A 21568-nucleotide genomic window follows, 5' to 3' on the forward strand; every position below is an offset into this window, starting at 1 on the left:
CAAACTCGAAAGTCATCAAATACCAAAAGTATTTGTCATTATCAAAATCGAATATGACCTATCAGGTCAACATAATTATTTCAAAAATAGTATAAAATTAAATTTTAAATATTTTATAAAAATATCGTCAAAGCCTATTTAAGAGAGTTTCTGACTTAAATTATAAATATGTAAATTATATAATTAACATAAATTTTATTTATAAATTATTTCAACAAAGAGAACATTTTAATTTGTCCATTTTGTTAACCTCAAAAAACAAGACTGGGTAAGAAACAACTGTTTTGATTTTTTATTTTTTTTTAATTTAAATATGGACATCAAACAATTAAATTGCCCAAAATTAAAAATTCCAATTCCGACATAAGAAGAAGGTCAAGGTTCACACACTTAAAACGACGCCGCTTTATCAAAATAAAATATCCTCTGTCCCTCTCCCTTGCCTAAAGCCCTCCTCCCCCACGTTGCTGGAAGATAATGGCTGCTACAGCTGCTCCCGACAGCTCCAATGGCCAAACTCTTCCCTCTCAATGGGACTTTAGCTGGTAATTCTCTCTCTCTCTGTTATTTTACTGTATGTATTTTTTCATGGGTTTGTTTAAATCTTTTTTTGTATGTGTTCTTCAATCTTCTTGGGATGGTTAAAAGGCTGAAATTTTAGCTTAAGAGCGATAAATCCAGGTTTCCTGATTGCTTTCTTCGTTAATGGGCTGGTGTTTCGAGCTATTACTGTCACCATTAGAGATAAATTTGAAAGAACTGCTGAAGTAGCAGTGTCGCTTTGTGATAGAGAAATTTGCTTTTCAACTGTTCTTTTTTAGGTTCATGAGATTAATGAGAATTTTAAACTTACTGATTGGATTTCTTGATTCTTATAGCATGGGCTGGAATCCCAGTTTGCAGAAGCTTATGGGAGTCTTCTATGAATTATTTTGATTTGGGAGTGACTTGGGTATGTTAACACAGAGGAGTCCATAGGTGTGTTTGATACATATGGGTGAGCACCAACTTGACCCAAAAGCTTAAGCATATTGGGCCTTGGACTACACCATATATATAATCACCCATCAAATACTCATTTTTTTTCGATGTGGGACAAATTTCACAAGTGGAATTCTTAATAGGGTAAAATTCCCTACTTTCATTTTGTCCATTTCAACAATAAAAGCATGTGGTGTCGACTATAAAAAGGAATTTTTCTTGCGTGTAGAACGTAGATCCCACTATTTCAGTTTACATGGTGTGTTATTGTTAAGGAATCCAACGATTAAGTATAGAGAATTTCACCTAAGTGAATTCCTATTGATTTTGGAATAGACACCTAAGCTCATGGATAGGTTGATCTTGACTATCCTGAGAATAATTTATGTTTCAGAAAATTTGGAACTGTTCCTGGTTGTTCTTGAGAAAGCTGCAAATAAATACATGTGGAGGAATTTTTTTGTTGGAGCTCCATTCCAAGCACTTTGGAATTGAATTTACATTGATCCAGATTCCCCCTATCTTCCCCAAAAAAATTGTTAAACACAGCAAGGGTTTCTGTTTTGAGGAATTTAATATCTGAATGAAATCTAGCTTTGTGCAACAAAAATGCAGCCTAAGTTTTACTTAATCTATGGAATTTTACCTTTTCTCATTTATTGTTTTTTGGGAAAACATTTTTTGCTCATGTTGTAGTCACTTTTTGATGAATAATAAGGCTTGAAATTGCAAACTCGTTAAGACTAAAGTGCTGTCTCTTTCTCAAAATGTGAGGAAGGAAGGAAAAATGGATGCTTTTCTTAATAAAGTTGACAAAGTTTCCTTTTAACCCTTTTGCTTCCTTGGAACAAATTGGTCTATCTTGGAACCAAATGGAAGGTAAACTAGATAATCCATTGTGCATGCAATTGTTAGCTCTGTTATTCTCCATTCTCTTGTTATTTATTATAGACCATTTCATATCTATCATTGTTTTATTTATGTGTGAACAAAAAAATAAATAAAAAAAGGTTTTCCTTTTATTTTTTCTTTTTTTTTTTTAAATCTTTGGTTAACTCTTGAATTTGCTTTTCTTTATTTGGAAATAATATCTATGGTTATTATCAAATTACCCCCTAAACAATGACATGGTGACAAGTTATCCCTCTTGGTCTTAAAATGGATCAATTAATACACTGGGTTTTGGCCCTATTTTAGTAACATCAATTTCTCAACCCACATGAACTAAATGTCAGGCTTAACATTTGAAATGGTGTTCCCATCCCCTCTGTTGAATAAAATAGATGTGTAGGTCTTTAGGGTTTTCTATGCTAGGGTTTCAAGCTTAAAGAGAAATCAACAACCATTGTGTGTTCAATCCATAAGGATTTCGAAGACATCCACATTGGAATGTGCTATGCCATATGAGAATTGTTTGTGCATGTTGGTTTGCTAGGGTTTCAAAGTTTTTCCCAAGCCTAAAGGAATTTAAGGATATTTTAATAATCTAGTTTGTGTTTTGTAAGGGGAAGCAAGGTCGTATTTATCTATCTTTAATCTTTATGTTGTTCTTTACTAACCATTGCAGGCTCATGACATCACGGGCTCACATGGTAAAAGCAAAGAGAGAGAGGCTTGTGTACTCATGTGCCCTCCTCTTTGTTTTTGCCACATGGGGCCATGATGAATAGCCGAATTCTTATCTTATTTTTTATTATGCTCCAGCTCCTTGCAAAATATGCTTACTTCATGAAAAGCAATGATCTCACGTGTTGTTGATAGAATGCTTCAAATGGTGCTCATATATTTTTTGTTGTCCTAGATGGTGTTGATATTGTAGTGTTCAAAAATGTTGTTGTGTGACTAGCCCCCATCTGCATCTTATTTACTTATTGTGTGTTATTATATGCGTTAGCCCACTGGCTAACATTGCTTTTAGATATCTTATTGTGGTTTCGTATGTATTTAACCACAGTCCTACAATTGCTTTTGTTTTCTATGGTTGTATGAGATTGAACTTTTGACATCACTTCATATCATGCTAGGAGATTTGTCTATTCTCCTGGATTTACATGTGTGAATAGTAAAGAAGATAGTATTGATAAAATAAATCTCAAAGCAATTGAGTTGGAGACCATGCTTAAAGGCTGTGCACTTGTCATAGGGAACCCACTGTGGTACTTACAACTAGGTAGAGACCTAGTTGATAGAATAAATTCTGGCAGAAAATATTAGTTTTCTGTTATGGTTATTCTCTTTGCTAATTTTTTGAATTTTAAAAAATTTCGGATATACAACTAATAATAATCCAGAGTCTCATACGAATGTAAATTCTTTTCATCTCTTAGTGGAGGGGATGGAAGGATTTTCAGAAGAGGAGAGGGCATGGAAGTATTTATAGAAGAGGAAGAGGACCATTCCCTTACTCCCAAAATGATGTGGGACAAGGGAAAGGCCCTTCAATTCTCTTTCTTGCTCAATGCTCAGCATACAGGATTGCTATGGCAGTAGTAGTACTGCCTTTCCCTTGTTAGTCCCTCGTGCGGTTGCCTTGTCCTGCACCAACTTTGATGAATATGGGGGAACCCTTGCCCTCCTATAAAAACCCAAGTCATAATAGTTTTCAGCATCCCATGGGCTGTATCTTGTTGCTATTATTGCCTGCTTTGTAAATTTTTTTTCCCTAGATTTGGCATGTGGCCTTTGGGCAGTCTCATCAATCCAAAAACTTGTTAGGAATGGTGTAGTCCCAAGAAAGGAGAGGGAGGGGAGGGGGGGGGGTGAATTGGGTGTTTAAAAATTTTATGCAAATGCTTAATAATTTTAATCACAATTTAGGCACGTGATCTAAGTGAACAAACACAATCAATATTCACAACAAATATGAACAAATGTAAATATGCTTAATTTAAAAAGATTGTGTGTGTTTTAAATATGTAAAAGCAATCTCAATATATAATCGTAAAAGTGCGGAAATAAAATAGTATAGGGAAGAGAAAACAACACCGGGATTTTTACAAGGTTTGGCTATATCCGCATACGTCCTTGCCTCAAGAAAACCACTTGAGGATTTCACTATCTACTCCTTTCAATAGGCGGAGCCACCTCCCTCCTTCACTCGGCAGAGACGCCTTTACAATCCATCTTTACAGACGGAGATGCCTTTATAATCCCTCCTTATAGGCGGAGATACCTTTCCAAGCAACATCCTCTTACTTGGCACGATTTACACCTGAACCATCGTTTGTAGAAAGAAAAATAGAAGTTGTACAATGAATGCTCCTTGATTGAGCGAATGAGTACACTTGAAATACAAATCTAATACACTCCAAAATGAATATGAATGAAGCTCAAAGGAGACTCTAGAAGGTGAGCACTTGAAGGATAAACAAAGAATTTGCAAAGAGCTTGAAAAAAATTTTCAACAAAAGATCAAAAACTTTATGATGGATAAGTATCTCTTTTTCTTCCCGTTAAAACAAGTTATAGACCTTGTATTTATAGCCAAAATGGCCTACTAGCCGATTTATGACCGTTGGGGGTTGAAAATATTTGTTTATTTTGAAAACTAGCCATTTCCCGGCCGTTACACTGCTTTGCCCGAGAGGCCCAGTCGATTGAGGCGAAGGCCCGTTCGGTCGGATGTCAAATCCGCGAGTTTCAGTCAACCGAAGTAAAGATCCAGTCGCCTGGATTCTGGGTTTTCCGCTGCGGACACCCTTCAGTATTTCGAGCATAACTTTTTCTATAAAATTCCAAATTGGACGTTTTTGGTATCAAAAGAAAGTTAAGAGAAAATCCCACAACTTTCATGTTGAACACTATTTAAGATGAGAAGTGATTGATCGAGAAAATAGCTCATCAATGCAGCGGCAGAAACATGAAGGATTTTGAAAAACTTGTTTTGGGGTTTTTCATTCCAAAAATGATTTTAACACTTTGCACATTTGTAAAATGATTTTCAACACCTTGAAGTAATTTTTGCACATTTTAAAAATGATTTTCAATGGAATATAGAGTGCCTAAGGTCCAACTAAGGTCACCTATGAGCTTCTTCACATAATCAATGAAAGTGTACTTACATAGGTCCTATTTGCAAAATACTTGAAATAAATTCTTTAAATTCTTCAAGCTTGGACTTAATGTGTTCCATGATCATAGCTATCGCCTTCAAGTTTGGTCTTTATATGCTCCATGTTCATAGCCAAATAGTTTCATCTTGTATGCTTCATGGCTTTCCAATTTGCATCTTTTATTGTGCTTAGTACCTTAATACTTGTGTACACACTTAATAGCACAATTAGATGTTTTGGTTTGTCATTATCAAAACAGGATGAAACCTAGAAAAGGCAACAATACCAAACCAAACTGATAAACCAGTCTTCGACTTTCAACTATACCGTCAGTTTACGATTGAGTTTTGGTTTGCTAAATTCAAGCTGACAAGTTTGGTTCAATGTTCAGTCTTGGATAAAACCAAACTATATAGAACTGAATACACCTCTGCATCCCAAGCGAAGGTTGTGGTGAATTTCAACCAATAATAACACAATGTCATGATGCTAAGGGATGTGGTGGATCTCAATTCTCAACTAGTTATAACCCAATGTCTTGATATTGAAAGGTGTAATGGATCTCAACTAGTAGTATCCCAATCTCTTGATGTTGAAGGATGTAGTGGATCTCAACGAGTCATAACCAGTGTCATGTTGTTGAAGTGGGTAGACATGATGAAGGGTTTGCTTATGAAAGTGATGGTTTCGATGTTTATGGATGAGGACTTATTTGGTTGCATATCCTAAAACTAGAAGGGTGGTTGGCAAGTGAATTGTAAGGCTCAAAATCATGGAGGAAGTTAAAATCTAAGTCAAGAGTGGGGATTTACAAATTAAAAAGTTTTTAAATAAAAAATAAAGCAACGGGTTATTGAAATTCAGTTAGGATACAGACATACAGTGTCTCTCCATGATATTCAAATGATGAAGGAGATGACAGATTCCCAAAATTTGATGATTTTTTATGAGAGAATCATGGTAACCACCATCGCCCCGGGTGAGAATACATGCAAAATGTTATTCCAAAATGTGCAAATTTTGAGAAAATCTATAGGGAGCAAATCAGTCCTTGATTCCAGGAAAATTCATTTTGGAGAATGAGTCAAATAGAAAGTTGAATGTAGGAGGAATTCTTGGGGAGAATTCACAGTTAAAAGATAGACAATTAGATAATTAGGTTACATTCCAAATCAAGATGATGAACAGTTAACATAAATGTTGGAGGTTATATAGGCAGTTCATTGATGATGAGTATGCTGAGAAACTAACTCTATTTAGTATGTCGGAATGGAACAGGAAAATCCCAAAGTTGTATGAGATGATGTTAGGGGTCTGTTTAGATGAAGGATTTTGTTTGGGAAGAGGAAAGGAATGGAAAACAAGAAGGGAATTCATTTTTCATTATACTATATATTAAATACTATCGAAAATGAAAATTTGTTCTAATATGTTTAGAAATAAATAAAAATCAAATGTTAATGATGTATAAAAATCAAACTTTTGTTCATTGCTTTCTCACTTGTTAACTGAACATGAAAAAGTGGACTCATTTGAAATTTTCCTTTCCTTTATGTAGTGTTTTCAAGTTCCAAACAGGGCCCAAGAGTCCAATTTTTAACTTAGTCATAGAAAATGAAAGCAGCAATAGCACATGGATTAAATGCATATAGCAATAACATATTTGAAGGTAGCAACACCACAGGGGTTAAATACATATAAAACATGCAATAAGAAAAAGAGATGCATAGAGTGACCATTCGCACACACAACATGCTTAAAACACTACAACACTGCCACCATTTTGGACAGCAACAGTTGCTCAGAGACCATTCGAAGCATTCTTTCAACTACACACAGAACCATTACTTTCATAAAGTAAGCATATTTAACTGGGAACTAGAACATAGCAACAACTAAGACAAAGCCATAGAAATAAGGTCTTACTTCTCCTATAGTACACAAACTAGATTTCGAGAAGATGAAGGCTCTACAACCTTAGAATAACATCAATATGCCTAAACGTACAGCACAACATAAACCAATAAGGATGAGTTTCTCTCTCACTTTGATCGTTGAGCTTCTCTTTATGTTTGAAACCTAGCAATTCAAACCCTCATGTTTTTTATTCAGCAAATACAGGCTGGAACATCATTTTCAGTGTTAGACCTTGCATGTAGTATACATGGGTTAACACATTAACCGCAATATTGGACAAAAGGGGCATTTGAAAGAGGACCAATACCGATGTTGATTGATCTAAAACCAAGGTGGCGTGGGTATTTAGTTCCTGCATTAAAGTTCATGGGAATAATTGTTATTGACCCTTTTTATTTATTTTTCAGTGAGACTTTGTGCTAGTATTTTGAAAAGGCAAGGTGTTTTAGTTTTAACCCTTCTGAGGGCAAAGCATAAGCCTTAAGGTGTTGATGCATAAGCCTTTTGGGATTTTTTTTAGATAAGAATATATAAATAAATTACAATTTTTAAAAAAAATTAAGAAAATTACAAATAGGATGACAAATTTCAAGTTATTTTTATGATCTAAGATGCAATTTATCAATTATTTTTGGAAAGCTTGAGAGTGAAGAGTTCTAAAGATCAACTCAGATTAGGACATCCTTCATATAAAATGTTTCAAAGTTTCAATCCAAATCTAATTTGAGATTCACACACCCAAAAGATGCAATTCTCAATTATTTTTGGAAAGCTTGAGATTCAAGAGTTCTAAAGATCAACTCAGATTAGGACATCTTTCATATAAACATGTTACAAAGTTTCAATCCAAATCTAGTTTGAGTCTTTGAGATTCACGCACCCAAAATGCACAATCCCCAACTAAAAAGGTGCAAAATGTATGTCTTTATACAAATGCATGAACCTTAATGTATAATGTGCTAGACCCTTGGGATTTGGTATTTTAGATTTTGCCTCAAATGTGTTTTGGGTGTGCCTCTTTTTGAGGCAACCCTTGATTGAGCCTTCTAAAACATTCCTCTGTGCAGTATGACTCTTAGTATTTTGATTTTGAAACCAAGGCATAATACGTTTGTTTGTTGATATTTTTCCTTCAGTGACTTAGAAGTGGATTATGGATCTGAAGAAAAAGCTTCTGTGGTCTGCACAGCCTTAGCTGTTGATAAGGAGGTGATGCTTCATCTGTTGAAACTCTCCAGCTATTTTGTAGTTTTCAATTAGATTATTAATCAATTTTATTTCCACTTGCAGCTGCAACCAGACAAAGTGAAACGGCAGATGTCGATCTCTAATGGGAAGCTGTCAATGTGAGCTTCATCTCCTTGACAAGTAGTAGTTGGATCCTTGCGTGTCAAAGAACTTCTTTTATATTATTTCCCTACAAATTATTTTATTAGTATCTACTGAAATAGAGTGATTTTCATCATTTCAACATGCTCCAAAATTGAAAAGCCGTGAAATTTTGTTCTTCTCATTTGTGTTGGTATGATATAATAAGTATATACAATCAGGCTGCTTTAGAAAAAATGAAAAATAAAAAACCCGACACTTTGTTTGTGCGGAGATCTTACGATAAAAATTTTGAAAGGGGGGATGATTAAATTTTTTTGGTAAGTATACCATCAACGTTATCATTGTTTATTTGTTATTATAAACTATTATTCCATCAATAAAACAGTATTTATTAATAGCTACTAAAGTAATATTTTTATATTATTAACTGAAACATAAATATTCTTGGAATTCTATTTTGAATTTTTGACAGGGCAAATTCATCTTTTCAACAAATTGTTGGCCATTTTAGCATACAGTAGCCTTCTAGTGCCTTATTTTTCTGATCCTAACCTTGCTTTGACTTGTTTTCTCATTTACCCTTTTCTGGTATTGATGCAGACATTTCGAGGCTGTTGAGGCAAGATTCCTTCGTGCATCATTTAGTGCTTTTGTCGACGTTCTTACACTCGCAACAAGAACAATCGAAGAATTCAGCCCAGCAACGAAATTATGATGTCAATTTTGTTCTCCAATTTGTATGTTTTTGTTGTTCAATGAGCTGTAACTTTTATTCATGCTCATTAATGAAAATCATGAAACCCAAAATTGGGCTGTAGGGTTAATTCTGTCTCAAACCAGACACGTACAAATAACCTTGACAGTTTTCAGATGCTGCTGCTGTTCTAGCTTTATTCTCTACAATGATCAGCTTTAAGAAAATGGACTACTTGAACTAATATGGCGGTTCTACCAAAGGCGTTGTCAGACTTATTAGCATTTGAATGTAGTTGTGCAGTCCAAAGATTTTTGTTCTGTGCATCGACATCTTTCAGCAGTTTCTGAAAACATCCATTAGATTTTTGTTGTGTTTGTTTTAATTCATACTAATTTAAATTTCAGGTTTAATTTCTAAGTTTGCAAAGACAATATTTTCCAGAATTCACAATTGTGACTTACATTATTTTGCCATGTCATTTGCATTTATTGTTTGCTTACTTGCACATAATTCAAACACTATTTTCTTAAAGCCTCTTGTTCATCTCATCAAAAGGTGCTATGATATTTGTCTAGCAGATCCCCTGTAAACTCTAGTGAGCATTCAAATTTAAAAACATGGAAACTGCACACCAGTACTCTTTGAGAACTCAAACTTGAGTTTCAAATTTGAAATTCTGTGGAATTTAATAGAACCCAATATCAATGTAATAGGACTCAATATCAATGTGTTGCATCTTGTTTGAATTCAAATAATTCTAATTTTGAAGGCTTGAATTCTGGACTCTAGTGACGAGGTAGTTCTATGAAAAGCATGGAAAATTATGAAAATGTCAGTGAAACCACCGTCTGCTGTGAAGTTCATATCAATGTTGTGAAAGGCCTTCGGATGGTGTCAAATGACTATCAGTTGGGAAGTTTACATCAGACAATTCAAAAGCAGCAAGTTTATAGTATGTAAAAATGTCAATTTGGCAGGTAGCGTGCCCTAATGGGGTTCTGCAAAAGGCTACCTTCTTACAAGAAAATGCAGCAAGTCTTTAGATTGTATCAGGTAGAATTGGCAAGCATAGTATGATCCAAATGGGCTTTGTTGGGTGCCTTTGATGTACTCGACTGTGGCTTATCTCTCCTCGTATTGGTTCTTCCTCTGGTCAATGAAAACAAAAAACAAAAAAAAGTACGCACCCAAAACCAAATTGAGTTGAGGCTGATTTCAGAAGTTTCATGCAGTAAATGGATCAACCTTGCATATACCTTTAAAGAATTGTAATAGTCACATATATACAGTCAATAGTACAACATGTAAAAGCAAAAATGCAAAATATCACAAGACCATAGATGGTACTACTGGTTTTTGCTTACATGAGAAATAAAAAACAATTATATTGGGTAACAAAACAAGGGGGAGGGTGAAAATGCAATTCTGCCATCATTCCCCTACTTTTGAGGTTTTGCTTATCCTTTAGATATTTGAGTCTTTTCAGTATTCATCCAAATATGTATACAATGTGTCATCTTTCTTCGACTTGCGCCTGCTAAGCAATGCCTTGAGGAGACGTTTACTTTTGCTAGGGATCTGATCAATATCTTTAGCATTTTCCCTATCAGCGTGGAGACGCATAGAAGCTGACTTTCGAGGCTCCGAAGGGTACTGGTACAACAAATTGGAAGCATTCATCATACCAAGCATTAACAAAATTGATAAGTAGATGGGTATAGAAGTTAAACATGCAGTTATGCTTTATTGACACAGCTTAAACTCTCAACTTTTCCCTCCATCGGCAATGGATTAAAAGAAAACAGGAAATATATATATATATATATATATATATATATGTGTGTGTGTGTGTGTGTGTGTGTGTGTGTGTGTGTAATCATCCTATCCTTACCCGCTGTTTTGCAGCAGAACGATTTGGAGTGGTAGGCCTACTTGAATTTGGCGTGGTTGGCCTCCTTGAATTTGGAGTGGTTGGTCGACTAGAAACAGATCCAGATCGCAAGAGTGGAAACCGATGTGGTGAAACTGCTCGTTTATCTGACACAAGCAAAGGGCATCAATAAAAATAATTTTCAAGTAAAAATACGTATCTTTCTTATAACACATTATTAAGATTTTAAAACATAGTTCCAAGGATAGTTTAAAGATGACGCAAAATACAGAACAAACCTAATTCTTTTTGGGGTGTCGTGCCAGTGAAGGAAAATGTTCCAAGTCGCTGAGAAAGTCGTGGAGAGGGTGATGGAGTACGCCCTTTTCTGCAATGGCATATTTCTCAATATATCTAGCAGATATAAGTACCAATGACACTAATTCAATGTATTGCAAGATAAGACATTGATATTTACCTGACTGCAGATGGGGGGGTTTCTGTAATTGTAGCTCGAACAGCTTCATGAAAACAATCAGATAACATAATTAGATTATAATTTTATTTTTCCTTGAGACACAATAAATTATATGAGATTGAAAAAAAAAAAAAAAAAAAAAATGCTAACCATTCTTAAAGTGATGCCAGTCATCCTCATCATCTAGGCTGCATCCTTGGTATTTTGATTTAGTGCGGTTGGCACCATGCATGGTCTCCCCAACTGAAGATCAAATTTAAAATATTTAACATTCAAACATCCTCATCTCCACTATTGAAGTCAAAGAGAGAGAGAGAGAGAGAGGAAAAAAAAAGAAAAACAAGAAGGGAGTTCAATGAGAATTCCAACAGAAAACAAAGAGTCCAGAGTATACTTGCCTGGCAAGATGTATCGTTTATGGTACTTTGGAGTATTTATAACCAGAGATTGTTGAGAAAGACCCTCATGATCTATATATTCTTGGCATGTGCGCAATCTCTAGATAGCACATCAAAGGAATGAATTGTGTCAATACTCCATGTGAATCTAATTTATTATTTTTCTCTTGTGCTAATGCACACAACTGGTCAAAAAACAGAAAATAAATTGTGAAGTTTTGGTTTAGGATGGTTAGTGGAAATAAAGGGTTCATAGAGATGCTAAAAAAAACTCAACTCATAGTAAGCCAAGTAGATGTCTAGGCTAAATTTCAACTGTTTCTACTTGCGATCCAAAATAATAAGAAAAATATAGACTATCATTTTTATTTATTTTCATTCCTGACATACACAGCCTTCTCTATGCAACCCGTCATGCTATAATACAACAAAGATTTACTTCATGTCCATGCATGCAGGAGGTGGCTTTAAAGTCATGCCTTGTTGCTTAAAAAGGTAAGGCCACACCACCAAATACCAATTGAGAATTTGGCCTATCATCCTAAATTGTTGCAGAATGACTTGAGAAGCAAATAATATAATATAATATAACTATATATGCAGAAGATACTGAGAAGCTGCCCCACAGTTTCAGAATTTTAAGCATTGATGATAATAACCATGTGTTTGGGAGCTTGGATAGCCTTGGCTTTTGATTTATGTTGATCTGAAAAAAACAAAATACAAAATTATATTGAACTGTCCAAATCCAAGATTCGAAATCTGCACTCCCACACACAAGCTTAGTTACGTATATTTGTATGTTGTTCACTTGTTCATATGACTAAGCCTTAAAAGGGTATCATATGGTTAAAATATTAGGGTTGTGTCAGGAAGATCATGAATTCAAACCTTGGATATGCTAATACTGCATTTTGTCCAAATCTGCACAAATCTAAATTCAATTTCCAAACTTCAACCCCATATTTGGGAGCTTGGAGTTCAGATCTTGGATCTGGATTTCTGTGGTTTAAATAAAATAAAATAGAAAATTGTGCTGGATTCCACTCAAATTCACACAAATCCAAATCCAAAGCTTGAAATCCATGCTCCCAAACACAACCTAAGCTCCCAAATATGAGGTAAATGTATTTTAAGCTGAATTTTCTTGCCAAAACACTTTTCTAATTTCATTTTTAGTAAAAAATGGCATGCTAATATTATATAATGTTAATTAATGAAATTTAAAAAGATTTATAATAAACTTAACAATAACTTTGAAGTATAAATAGATGTCATGCTCAATTGTATGATGCAACGTTATTTACATCAAGTATGTAGTATATGCCTTTATATCGAATGTTATTTATATGCTACAATCAAGAAGTGAAACAAATTGAAATGAACTACTCTGCAAGAAGAATATTCAGCATAGAACAGAGAGAGATGAAGATGGGAAAGAAGAATTCTGTCTTCCTTACTTTTTCACATATAGAACTGTACACTCGGGGGAAGATAAATAGGGAGAAGGAAAAAGATAACAGAAAAAGAGGGAATCTCGAGCAGAGCAGGGAAAATAACTGCCCAAAACAGAAATAAAAAAAAGAACAACTATCTGTTGGACCCATTCACGTGGGTGCTCTTTCTTCAGATTTCTGGTGGGAGCTAGGGAGCTGAGCTGGAGTTGCATATCTGGCATCTTTAATTTGTAATAGCCCCCCGCAAGATGGAGAGTAGATGTTTTCTACTCCCATCTTGGACAAGTGAGAATAAAAGAGAGAAAAGGCTATAGGTTTGGTGAACATATCTGCCATTTGCGAGTGGTTGTTGACATGGTGAGTAATGAGACTACCGTCTTGAATTTTTTCACGAATGAGATGACAATCTAGCTCAATGTGCTTTGTGCGTTCATGGAAAACTGGGTTTGTAGCAATGTGTAAGGCAGCTTGGTTGTCACAGAAGAGTGTGGCAGGTTGGGGATGAGTCACTTGGAGATCATTCAAGAGGTAACGGATCCAAGTCAATTCGCAGCAAACCATTGCCATGGCTCTGTACTCTGCCTCTGCAGAAGACCTAGAGACGGTGTTTTGTTTTTTGGATCGCCAAGAGATCAGAGAGGAACCAAGGAAAACATAGTAGCCGGTTATGGATTTTCGGCTATCAGGACATGAACCCCAATCACTGTCACCATATGCCTTTAACTGTAAACTGGAATCTGAAGGATAAAAAAGTCCTTGACCTGGCGCCATCTTGATATATCTAAGAACCTTGTGTGCTGCATTTAAATGAGGGACTCGTGGAGTTCCCATGAACTGGCTGAGGAGTTGAACAGAATAAGAGAGGTCTGGTCGAGTGATGGTCAGGTACATCAAGCGGCCAATGAGTCTTCTGTAAATGGTGGGATCTCCAATAAGTTCTCCTTCATCTCTCGACAACTTGAGATTTTGATCCAAAGGAATTTTAGCAGGTGTAGACCCAATGGTTCCCGTATCTGATAGAATGTCCAATGCATACTTTCGTTGACAAAGATGGATTCCCTTTGCTAATCGTGCAACTTCGATGCCAAGAAAGTATTTGAGTTGCCCAAGATCTTTGATATTAAACTTTTCATCCAAAGCTCCCTTAAGTTTTTCAATAGATCTCATGTCATTGCTGGCCATAATTATGTCATCAACATAAACTAGGATGGCTGTGAAGGAACCATTATGCATTCGGGTAAATAAGCTGTAATCTCCTTTAGATTGGGTGTAGCCATGCTGGATGATGAAGGAGGAAATTTTAGCATACCATTGCCTCGAGGCTTGCTTAAGGCCATACAAACTTTTAAGCAGCCTGCAGACCTTTGTTTCATCTGCTGTGCGATAGCCAGGTGGCAGCTTCATGTACACTTCTTCATCAAGATCCCCATAAAGGAAGGCATTGTTGACATCGAATTGATGTAGATGCAGGCCTTTGACTGCTGCCAATGCTAGTAAAGCTCTGACAGATACCATCTTAGCTACAGGGGAGAAAGTTTCATGATAGTCTATGCCCTCTTCCTGTGTGTATCCTTTGCAGACCAATCTGGCCTTGTATCGTTCAATGGTCCCATTGGCATTGTATTTTATCTTGTAAACCCATTTGCATCCGATGGCTTTCTTACCAAGAGGAAGCTCAGTGATAGTCCAGGTTTTATTCTATTCAAGAGCTGCAATTTCAGTCACCATAGCTTTCTCCCAATTAGGATCCTTAACAGCATCATGGTATAAATAGGGTTCAGTGTTTTTAGTGATTGTGGTGACAAAGGCCTTGTGTTTAGGTGTAATGTTATGATAAGATAAAGAGGCACAAAGTGGAAAAGGACTACTTGGAGCTGCAGGACCTCGTTTCTTGTTGGACTCCTGTGAATGGGTGAGAAAGCCAACAGAGCTAGCTTGCTGATTCAAGGTGAGGTGGTGGCTTCTTGGTTCTAGTAGATCTCCTTGGGACATGAGGACTGTTTATAGTGTGGTCTAAGGTTTCACCAGGAGGTTGAGGTGATGTTGAAGGCTGACTTGGTGTGTTTTGTGGGCTGTCATGTTTAGTGGCATTAGCTGGTGTATTAGAGTCTTCATAGGAAAAATCCATGATGGTAGGCTGAGGAAAAGGAAGCTGAGTAGTTGGGACAGCGGTGACTTCTTCAGATTGCAAGGGGAAAATGTCTTCATGAAAAACGACATTCCTTGAGATGAATATTTTTTTAGTTTGCAAGTCCATTAGTTTGTATCCTTTCACCCCAAAGGGGTATCCCAAGAAAGTACACTTTCTTGCTCTTGCATCAAATTTGTGCTTGTTATTTGAGAGAGTTGAGGCAAAAGCTAAGCAACCGAAGTCTCTGATGTGGGCATATGCAGGCTTGGCTTTAAAAAGGAGTTCAAAGGGACTTTTGGATTTTAAGATGGCAAATGGAGTTTGGTTAATGAGGTAAACTGCTGTCAGCACATAGTCACTCCAATATCTGACAACAAGCCCACTTTGGAATCTCAAGGCTCTTGCAACATTTAAGATGTGCTAGTTTTTTCTTTCAACTCTAGCATTTTGTTCAGGGGTCTCCACACAAGTTCTTTGGTGAATGATGTCCTTCTCATGATAAAATTGTTTTAGATCAAATTCCCCTCCATTGTCACTCCAAATGGTTTTGATTTTGGTTGCAAATTGAGTTTCTATCAGGGCACAAAATCCTTTTAAGGTAGAACTTGCATCAGATTTAAATTTCAAAAGATACACCCAAGTGCACCTACTGAAGTCATCGACAATGGTAAGAAAATATCGGAAACCATCATAAGAAGCTTCATTACATGGCCCCCAGAGATCACAATGAATGAGTTCAAAACAATGTTCAGATTTGTGTTGACTACAAGGAAAAGGAAGCTTGTGAAGCTTGGCTAAGGGACAAACAAAACAAGGCTTAGTAGTTAGTGAAGTTTTGCATACAAGTTCAAGATTGAGAAAATCTAATTTTACTGATGAAGGGTGTCCTAGGTGGTAGTGCCAAAGGTCCATGTTCTGGTTATTGGTAATTGCAGCTGTTTGTGGTGATATGTTGGTGGCTTTGGACAGGGCTTGAGTCAAAGATGCTGGAGGAACTTCATTCGGCAGCAAATGGTATAACCCATTCTTCACCTCACCCATTCCAGTCGTGCGCCAAGTCAAAAGGTCCTGAATAAAACAATTTTTAGATAAGAAAATAAGACAACACTTCAAGGTGTGAGCCAATTTTCTGGTAGAGATGAGATTGAAAGAAAAGGATGGAACACACAGGACATTGTGAAGAATAAGGTCTTTTGTTGGTCTCACTGTGCCAATGTGGGTCATAGCGACAGCTTCTCCATTAGGCAAGTTACAGAGTAGGAGACTTCAGCTGTTATGGAAGTGAAGAAACAGGTCGCACAGACCATATGATCTGTTGCACCCGTGTCAATTATCCAGGGAACAGCTGAAATGTCTTTGGGTTTGCTTGTGTAAGCTGAGAGACAGAGAGGTATACCAGAGAACTGAGGAATGTGTGCATCAGGAGGAGAAGCTATGGCAGTTTGAACAGAATGCACCGAGGCTTGACGAGTCTGCCTGAGCATGGCCATTAGTTCCTGGCATTGCTCTTGAGTTATTGTGCTTTGACCTCCATGAGTTCCTTGTTCTGGAACAGGTAGAGGAGATGCTGAAACCTGCTGAGCATACGAGGCAATAGGTGGAGTTCTACCATGAAGTCTATGCCCTAAAGGATAGCCATGAAGTTTGTCACATTTTTCTGTAGTATGTCCAGGAATATGGCAGTGATTGCACACTGGTTTGCTAGGATTGGCCTTGAAACACCTCTCCAGAGAGTGACCATGAATTTTGCAATGAGATCAATAGTATTTGTCATGTCTCTGAGAGCTGTTTTGAGGTGTGAGTTGTCTGGTGTTATCCTTGACCAGGAGTGCAAGAGGTTCTATGGGAGAAGGGTCAGAAGATATCTCTCTACGCTTCTCTTCTTGTTGGATGATTGAATAAACCTCGTTCAAATTAGGGAAAGGTTTAATGAGCAATATCTGTGGCTTCAAACCTTTGTAGGAGTCATTGAGTCCCATTAGGAATTTCATTACCCAGTCCCTTTGTTGATTTTCGATCACTATTTTCAAGCCACCACAACTGCAGCTAGGGATGGATTCATAGTTCATCAGTTCATCGAGAAGTGTTTTCAGCTTGGAGAAGTAACAACTCACCGAATCTTGTTGCTGCATCAGGGCAGCAATTCCTTGTTTGATTTCATAAATCCTTGGGGCATTTTGCTGTGCAAGACGATGCTCAAGCTCGACCCACAGCTGGTGTGCCGTTTCTGCATACAGGGTGCTGCATTTGATGTCAACCGACATGGAGTTTTGCAGCCAAGTAATAACAATGTCATTGCAACGAAGCCAATGATCCATCAAGGGGCTGTCAGGATCAATTGGCTCACGAATGCTGCCATCGATGAAACCCAGCTTGTTCTTAATACGCAAGGCACGCTTCATTGATCTTGCCCAGGGATGATAATTGCTGGAATCCAATACTTGCGTGACGAGTAAAGCTCCAGAGTGGTCGTTGGTGCTGATGAAGTATGGGCTGCTGGGCTATGATGGATCAAGATGGATTGAGTGATGGTTTGAGGCTGTTGAATTGGTGTTTTGGTTTTGGTTTTGATTGGTGTCTTGATCGGAATTGGTGGAGTCAGTTCGAGCCATTGAGACTAACCTGGCTCTAATACCATGAAACAAATTGAAATGAACTACTCTACAAGAAGAAAATTCAGCACGGAACAGAGAGAGATGAAGAAGGGAAAGAAGAATTTTGTCTTCCTTACTTTTTCACATATAGAACTGTACACTCGGGGGAAGATAAATAGGGAGAAGGAAAATGATAACAGAAAAAAAGGGAATCTCGAGCAGAGCAGGGAAAATAACTGCCCAAAACAGAAATAAAAAAAGGAACAACTATCTGTTGGAGCCATTCACGTGGGTGCTCTTTCTTCAGATTTCTGGTGGGAGCTAGGGAGCTGAGCTGGAGTTACATATCTGGCATCTTTAATTTGTAATAAGAAGTAACAAAAACATTGCTATATAATAAGAAATTCAATAGAAAATTATAACTTTGTGCTTCACACAAGTCTAGTATGAGCATTAAGACAGATCATGCTGTTAGAGAAGGAAATGTTGCAGCAGATTTTCTAGCTGAGCTACAGCCATCTAAGACAATGCCTCTAGGAGACAAAATTTACCAAGAGAGTTGATTCACTTCATTTCTCTGCTTGTGATGCCATGAGCTGCACTTTGCTCAGATAACAATCTGGGATGGTTGCATGATTTTGGAACCCCCTCCCCTGTTTTCCTCTTCTAACCCCAAAAAGGAAGTTTCTAAGAAAAGTTCTTTATTTCCCATATTACTAATGCTTCCATCTGCCATGATACAAGATAAAAAATGAAGCAAATTTTGGTTTGTTGTGACCAAAGACTATCCAAATGTCGTACAAAAGTCTACCCCTCACATTTTTTGGCAAGGTGACTTTGATGCAAGAGCCACTGCCAATTTCATGTCTGATTTCAGAAACTTACCCTATGTTTGGGAGAGGCATTGGAGTTGGAGTTGTGCAGATTTAGATAAAATGTAATACAAAATTATATTGATTTTTATCCAAATCCACTCAAAACTAAATCCAAGGCCTGAAATCCATGCTCCCGAACACAGGAGTTAATTTCTTCGCTAAACTACATAAATTTGCCAAGAATTGTTATGCACAAAAATATAACAAATTTAAAGCACAGAAGTGGGTGGTGTTGTCCGGCATAATTAACCTAAAAATTTTGCAAAAACAGCTTAAACTGAGATCCAAATTATGGCCGATTATCCATCAGATCCCCGGCAAACCTTCTACCAAGTTGTACTTGAAATCACCTTCAACATTTCAAGATTCCTCAATTGAAGCTTTATTTATGATTTCAATCCTAAAACTAAATGAATCAGATGATCAAACTTGATAAATTTTAGTTAAAATGGATTCCAAATAAGAAATTCAAAATCTTTCTTGTAAATATCAATTTAGAATTTCATTTGGACAATAATTTGATTGAACAAATAAAGAATCCTCCAAATATCCCAGCATACAATAGAGAAATCCAAGCACACCTGTTCAATGCAAGAAACCCGGAGCTCTGTTCCAGAAACTTCATCAACCTTTTCGTCCAAGAGATCGTTTACCTTATATGTAACTGAACCCAAATGGTCCACAGTGTTCACAATAGCCTTAATGGCATAATCTTTCAATGTTTCAACAACTCTGCAAATGTAGGAATATGATTGGAATTTCATACATCAACACCCCCCCCCCCATTCCAAAAATCTCACAATAGAAAGTATCAATTGCAATAGCTGATAATATAAACTTCTCTATATGTAATGTAACTCACATCTGCTTCTGATCATCATTGGCGTAAGATAGTTCAAAATACTCAGCTGCTGAGTACAACTGCCTTCTCAAATTTTTCAAATCCTGAAAACAAAATGCAAAATAAAAACATGAAACTTCAAAATCCTCTCTCTTGGGAAGCTTCAATGCAATATATCTGAATTTTGCATTTTCAAGGAAGTGTCTAAATGAAAATGCAACAATTTGTGCATTTGGTCGATTTGATACACACGAGGATAAAATTAATAAACGCCTCCAATAACTTTACATTGTGCAAACCGAGTCGTAAAAACTTATCACTTTCAAGATACAGAAGCAAGTGTACCTTGAGACTATCAGAGAATAGCAAGCTCTGCTGCATAGAGAGCTCATCATAGTTGGATATTTCTGGGGGAAATGGCAGAGGAGCAGTTGAAGCCATGGTCTTTATGAATGAGAAATTCAAATATTGAATTTAGAATCACTTGACCTGCAGCAATCAATTTACGAAATAGTAAAAAATAAAAGCATAAGCAGGCATACAATATAACTTGACGGAATCGAAAATAAATACCCATTTTAAATCTGAGAAGTAAAAACCAAAACCCCTAAGAAATCAGTGTGTGTGTGTGTGTGTGTGTGTGTGTGTGAGAGAGAGAGAGAGAGAGAGATCTTTTACAAGTTAGAACAGACAAAGAGAAACGTTACATGTCCAAAAGGCTGCAAACCAAACATTAACTATGATTAAACACTATAAAAATAAGAAGAATAACAAATTGAATAAGCCAACATAAGAGCTTTTACATAATTCTGCAACCATCCCCAGAAAGCAAAAATGAAAAGGGCAACTAATAAACTAAAGTTGCAGGACTTCTATGCTGCAGAAACTGTTGCGCAAATGCCCATCTTGTCTTAATCTTCACCAACACTCTCATTATCAGAAAGCAAAGACCCACATGAAGTAAAAGCCATCGAATCCTTGCAACATCGCTGAAATTTCAAATTTTCAACAGCCCTCTAGTTGACCGCCGAGAATACGGAGAAAAATTTGGTACCCAATTCTAAGACAAAACTGCTTCAAGCATACTTGAGCAGAGGCTTTATCTTCTTTGCATCCCAAACCCCAGAAAGGAAAAAGGAAAAGAAGAAAGACCAAGATTCAAAATCAGAGTTCCTCTTCTCCCAGAAGTTTCTTAGCAACCAAACAGTGTAAAGTTTAAAAAAAAAAATACAGCTAACCTGGTTCTTTTTCAGCTGACCATTCCTCCACTGCAGCTCGAAACTATAAGGCACAAAAAACCCACCTCCCATTCAAGTGGAAAATCAAATGAAGAGAACCCAGATGCTGATTAAGGCCAATGGAGACATAAATAAGCCATCCCTAATTTTACAGAGATAAGTGTTTGTTTGGTGTGGGATTTTGACCACACCAGAAAAACGACAAGGACAAGGAAATGGCTGAGCTCTAGGCGTGTAGAGGGAGAAAGTAGAAAGAGAAACAAGGGGGGGGGGGGGAGAGAGAGAGAGAATGAAGTGGGGTTGAAGAAGAAGGGACAGCAATCAAGGAGAGCACGTCGTTCTTCAGAGAATCCGGAGCATTTTCAAATTTTCAGAGCAAAAGTCTTCTGCTTTTGGAAGCAAAAGACTGCCTACCCATTGCTCATCATTAACACTTGCCGGGGCCTTCTATCTGCTCTCTCTCACTCTCTTTCTCTCTAGAGTGGAAAAAATAATTGCAGGCGAATGATTATCCACCTTTGGCCATGTTTAATTTTTTACATAATTAATTCAAATTTTAAATTATTAATAGTAAAAAATAATGTAGTCCAAAATGGGTCATTTTAGTTTATAAATGGTTAAAATAAGTGAAAATTTCACATTCATTGACATAATAACATATCTACAACTGCTATTTGTTGATATATCAAGTGAGAAAAATATTGTTG

General features: G+C 36.7%; 2 protein-coding genes across 6 annotated transcripts; one reads left to right on the top strand and one right to left on the bottom strand.

The window, feature by feature from the left end:
- The first annotated feature begins 392 nt into the window (after window positions 1-392).
- On the top strand, window positions 393-9220 carry LOC131146711 (uncharacterized). The gene is made up of 4 exons (XM_058096464.1): window positions 393-545; window positions 8087-8159; window positions 8241-8296; window positions 8883-9220. Exons 1-4 carry the CDS (start codon window positions 478-480, stop codon window positions 8995-8997), a joined length of 312 nt encoding a protein of 103 aa, XP_057952447.1. The 5' UTR covers window positions 393-477; the 3' UTR covers window positions 8998-9220.
- Window positions 9221-10201: 981 nt separating this feature from the next.
- Window positions 10202-21361, bottom strand: LOC131146469 (protein ABIL2-like). 5 transcript variants are annotated; one of them, XM_058096099.1, is made up of 12 exons: window positions 20862-21297; window positions 20427-20726; window positions 20302-20342; window positions 19969-20112; window positions 19645-19727; window positions 19364-19514; window positions 11726-11825; window positions 11478-11570; window positions 11328-11370; window positions 11149-11237; window positions 10871-11016; window positions 10202-10632 (listed from the first exon to the last, which is right to left on the bottom strand). In XM_058096099.1, the coding sequence occupies exons 4-12, from the start codon at window positions 20062-20064 to the stop codon at window positions 10462-10464; spliced, it is 972 nt and encodes a 323-aa protein (XP_057952082.1). In that variant the 5' UTR covers window positions 20065-20112; window positions 20302-20342; window positions 20427-20726; window positions 20862-21297; the 3' UTR covers window positions 10202-10461. The 5 variants fall into 5 exon arrangements, with proteins under 5 accessions (XP_057952082.1, XP_057952080.1, XP_057952081.1 ...); XM_058096097.1 differs by having other exon boundaries at window positions 20427-20729; XM_058096098.1 differs by lacking the exon at window positions 20427-20726 and having other exon boundaries at window positions 20862-21361.
- Between the last annotated feature and the right edge of the window lie 207 nt (window positions 21362-21568).

The sequence above is a fragment of the Malania oleifera genome, chromosome 13 (assembly GCF_029873635.1).
Source record: "Malania oleifera isolate guangnan ecotype guangnan chromosome 13, ASM2987363v1, whole genome shotgun sequence".
NCBI lineage: Eukaryota > Viridiplantae > Streptophyta > Magnoliopsida > Santalales > Ximeniaceae > Malania > Malania oleifera.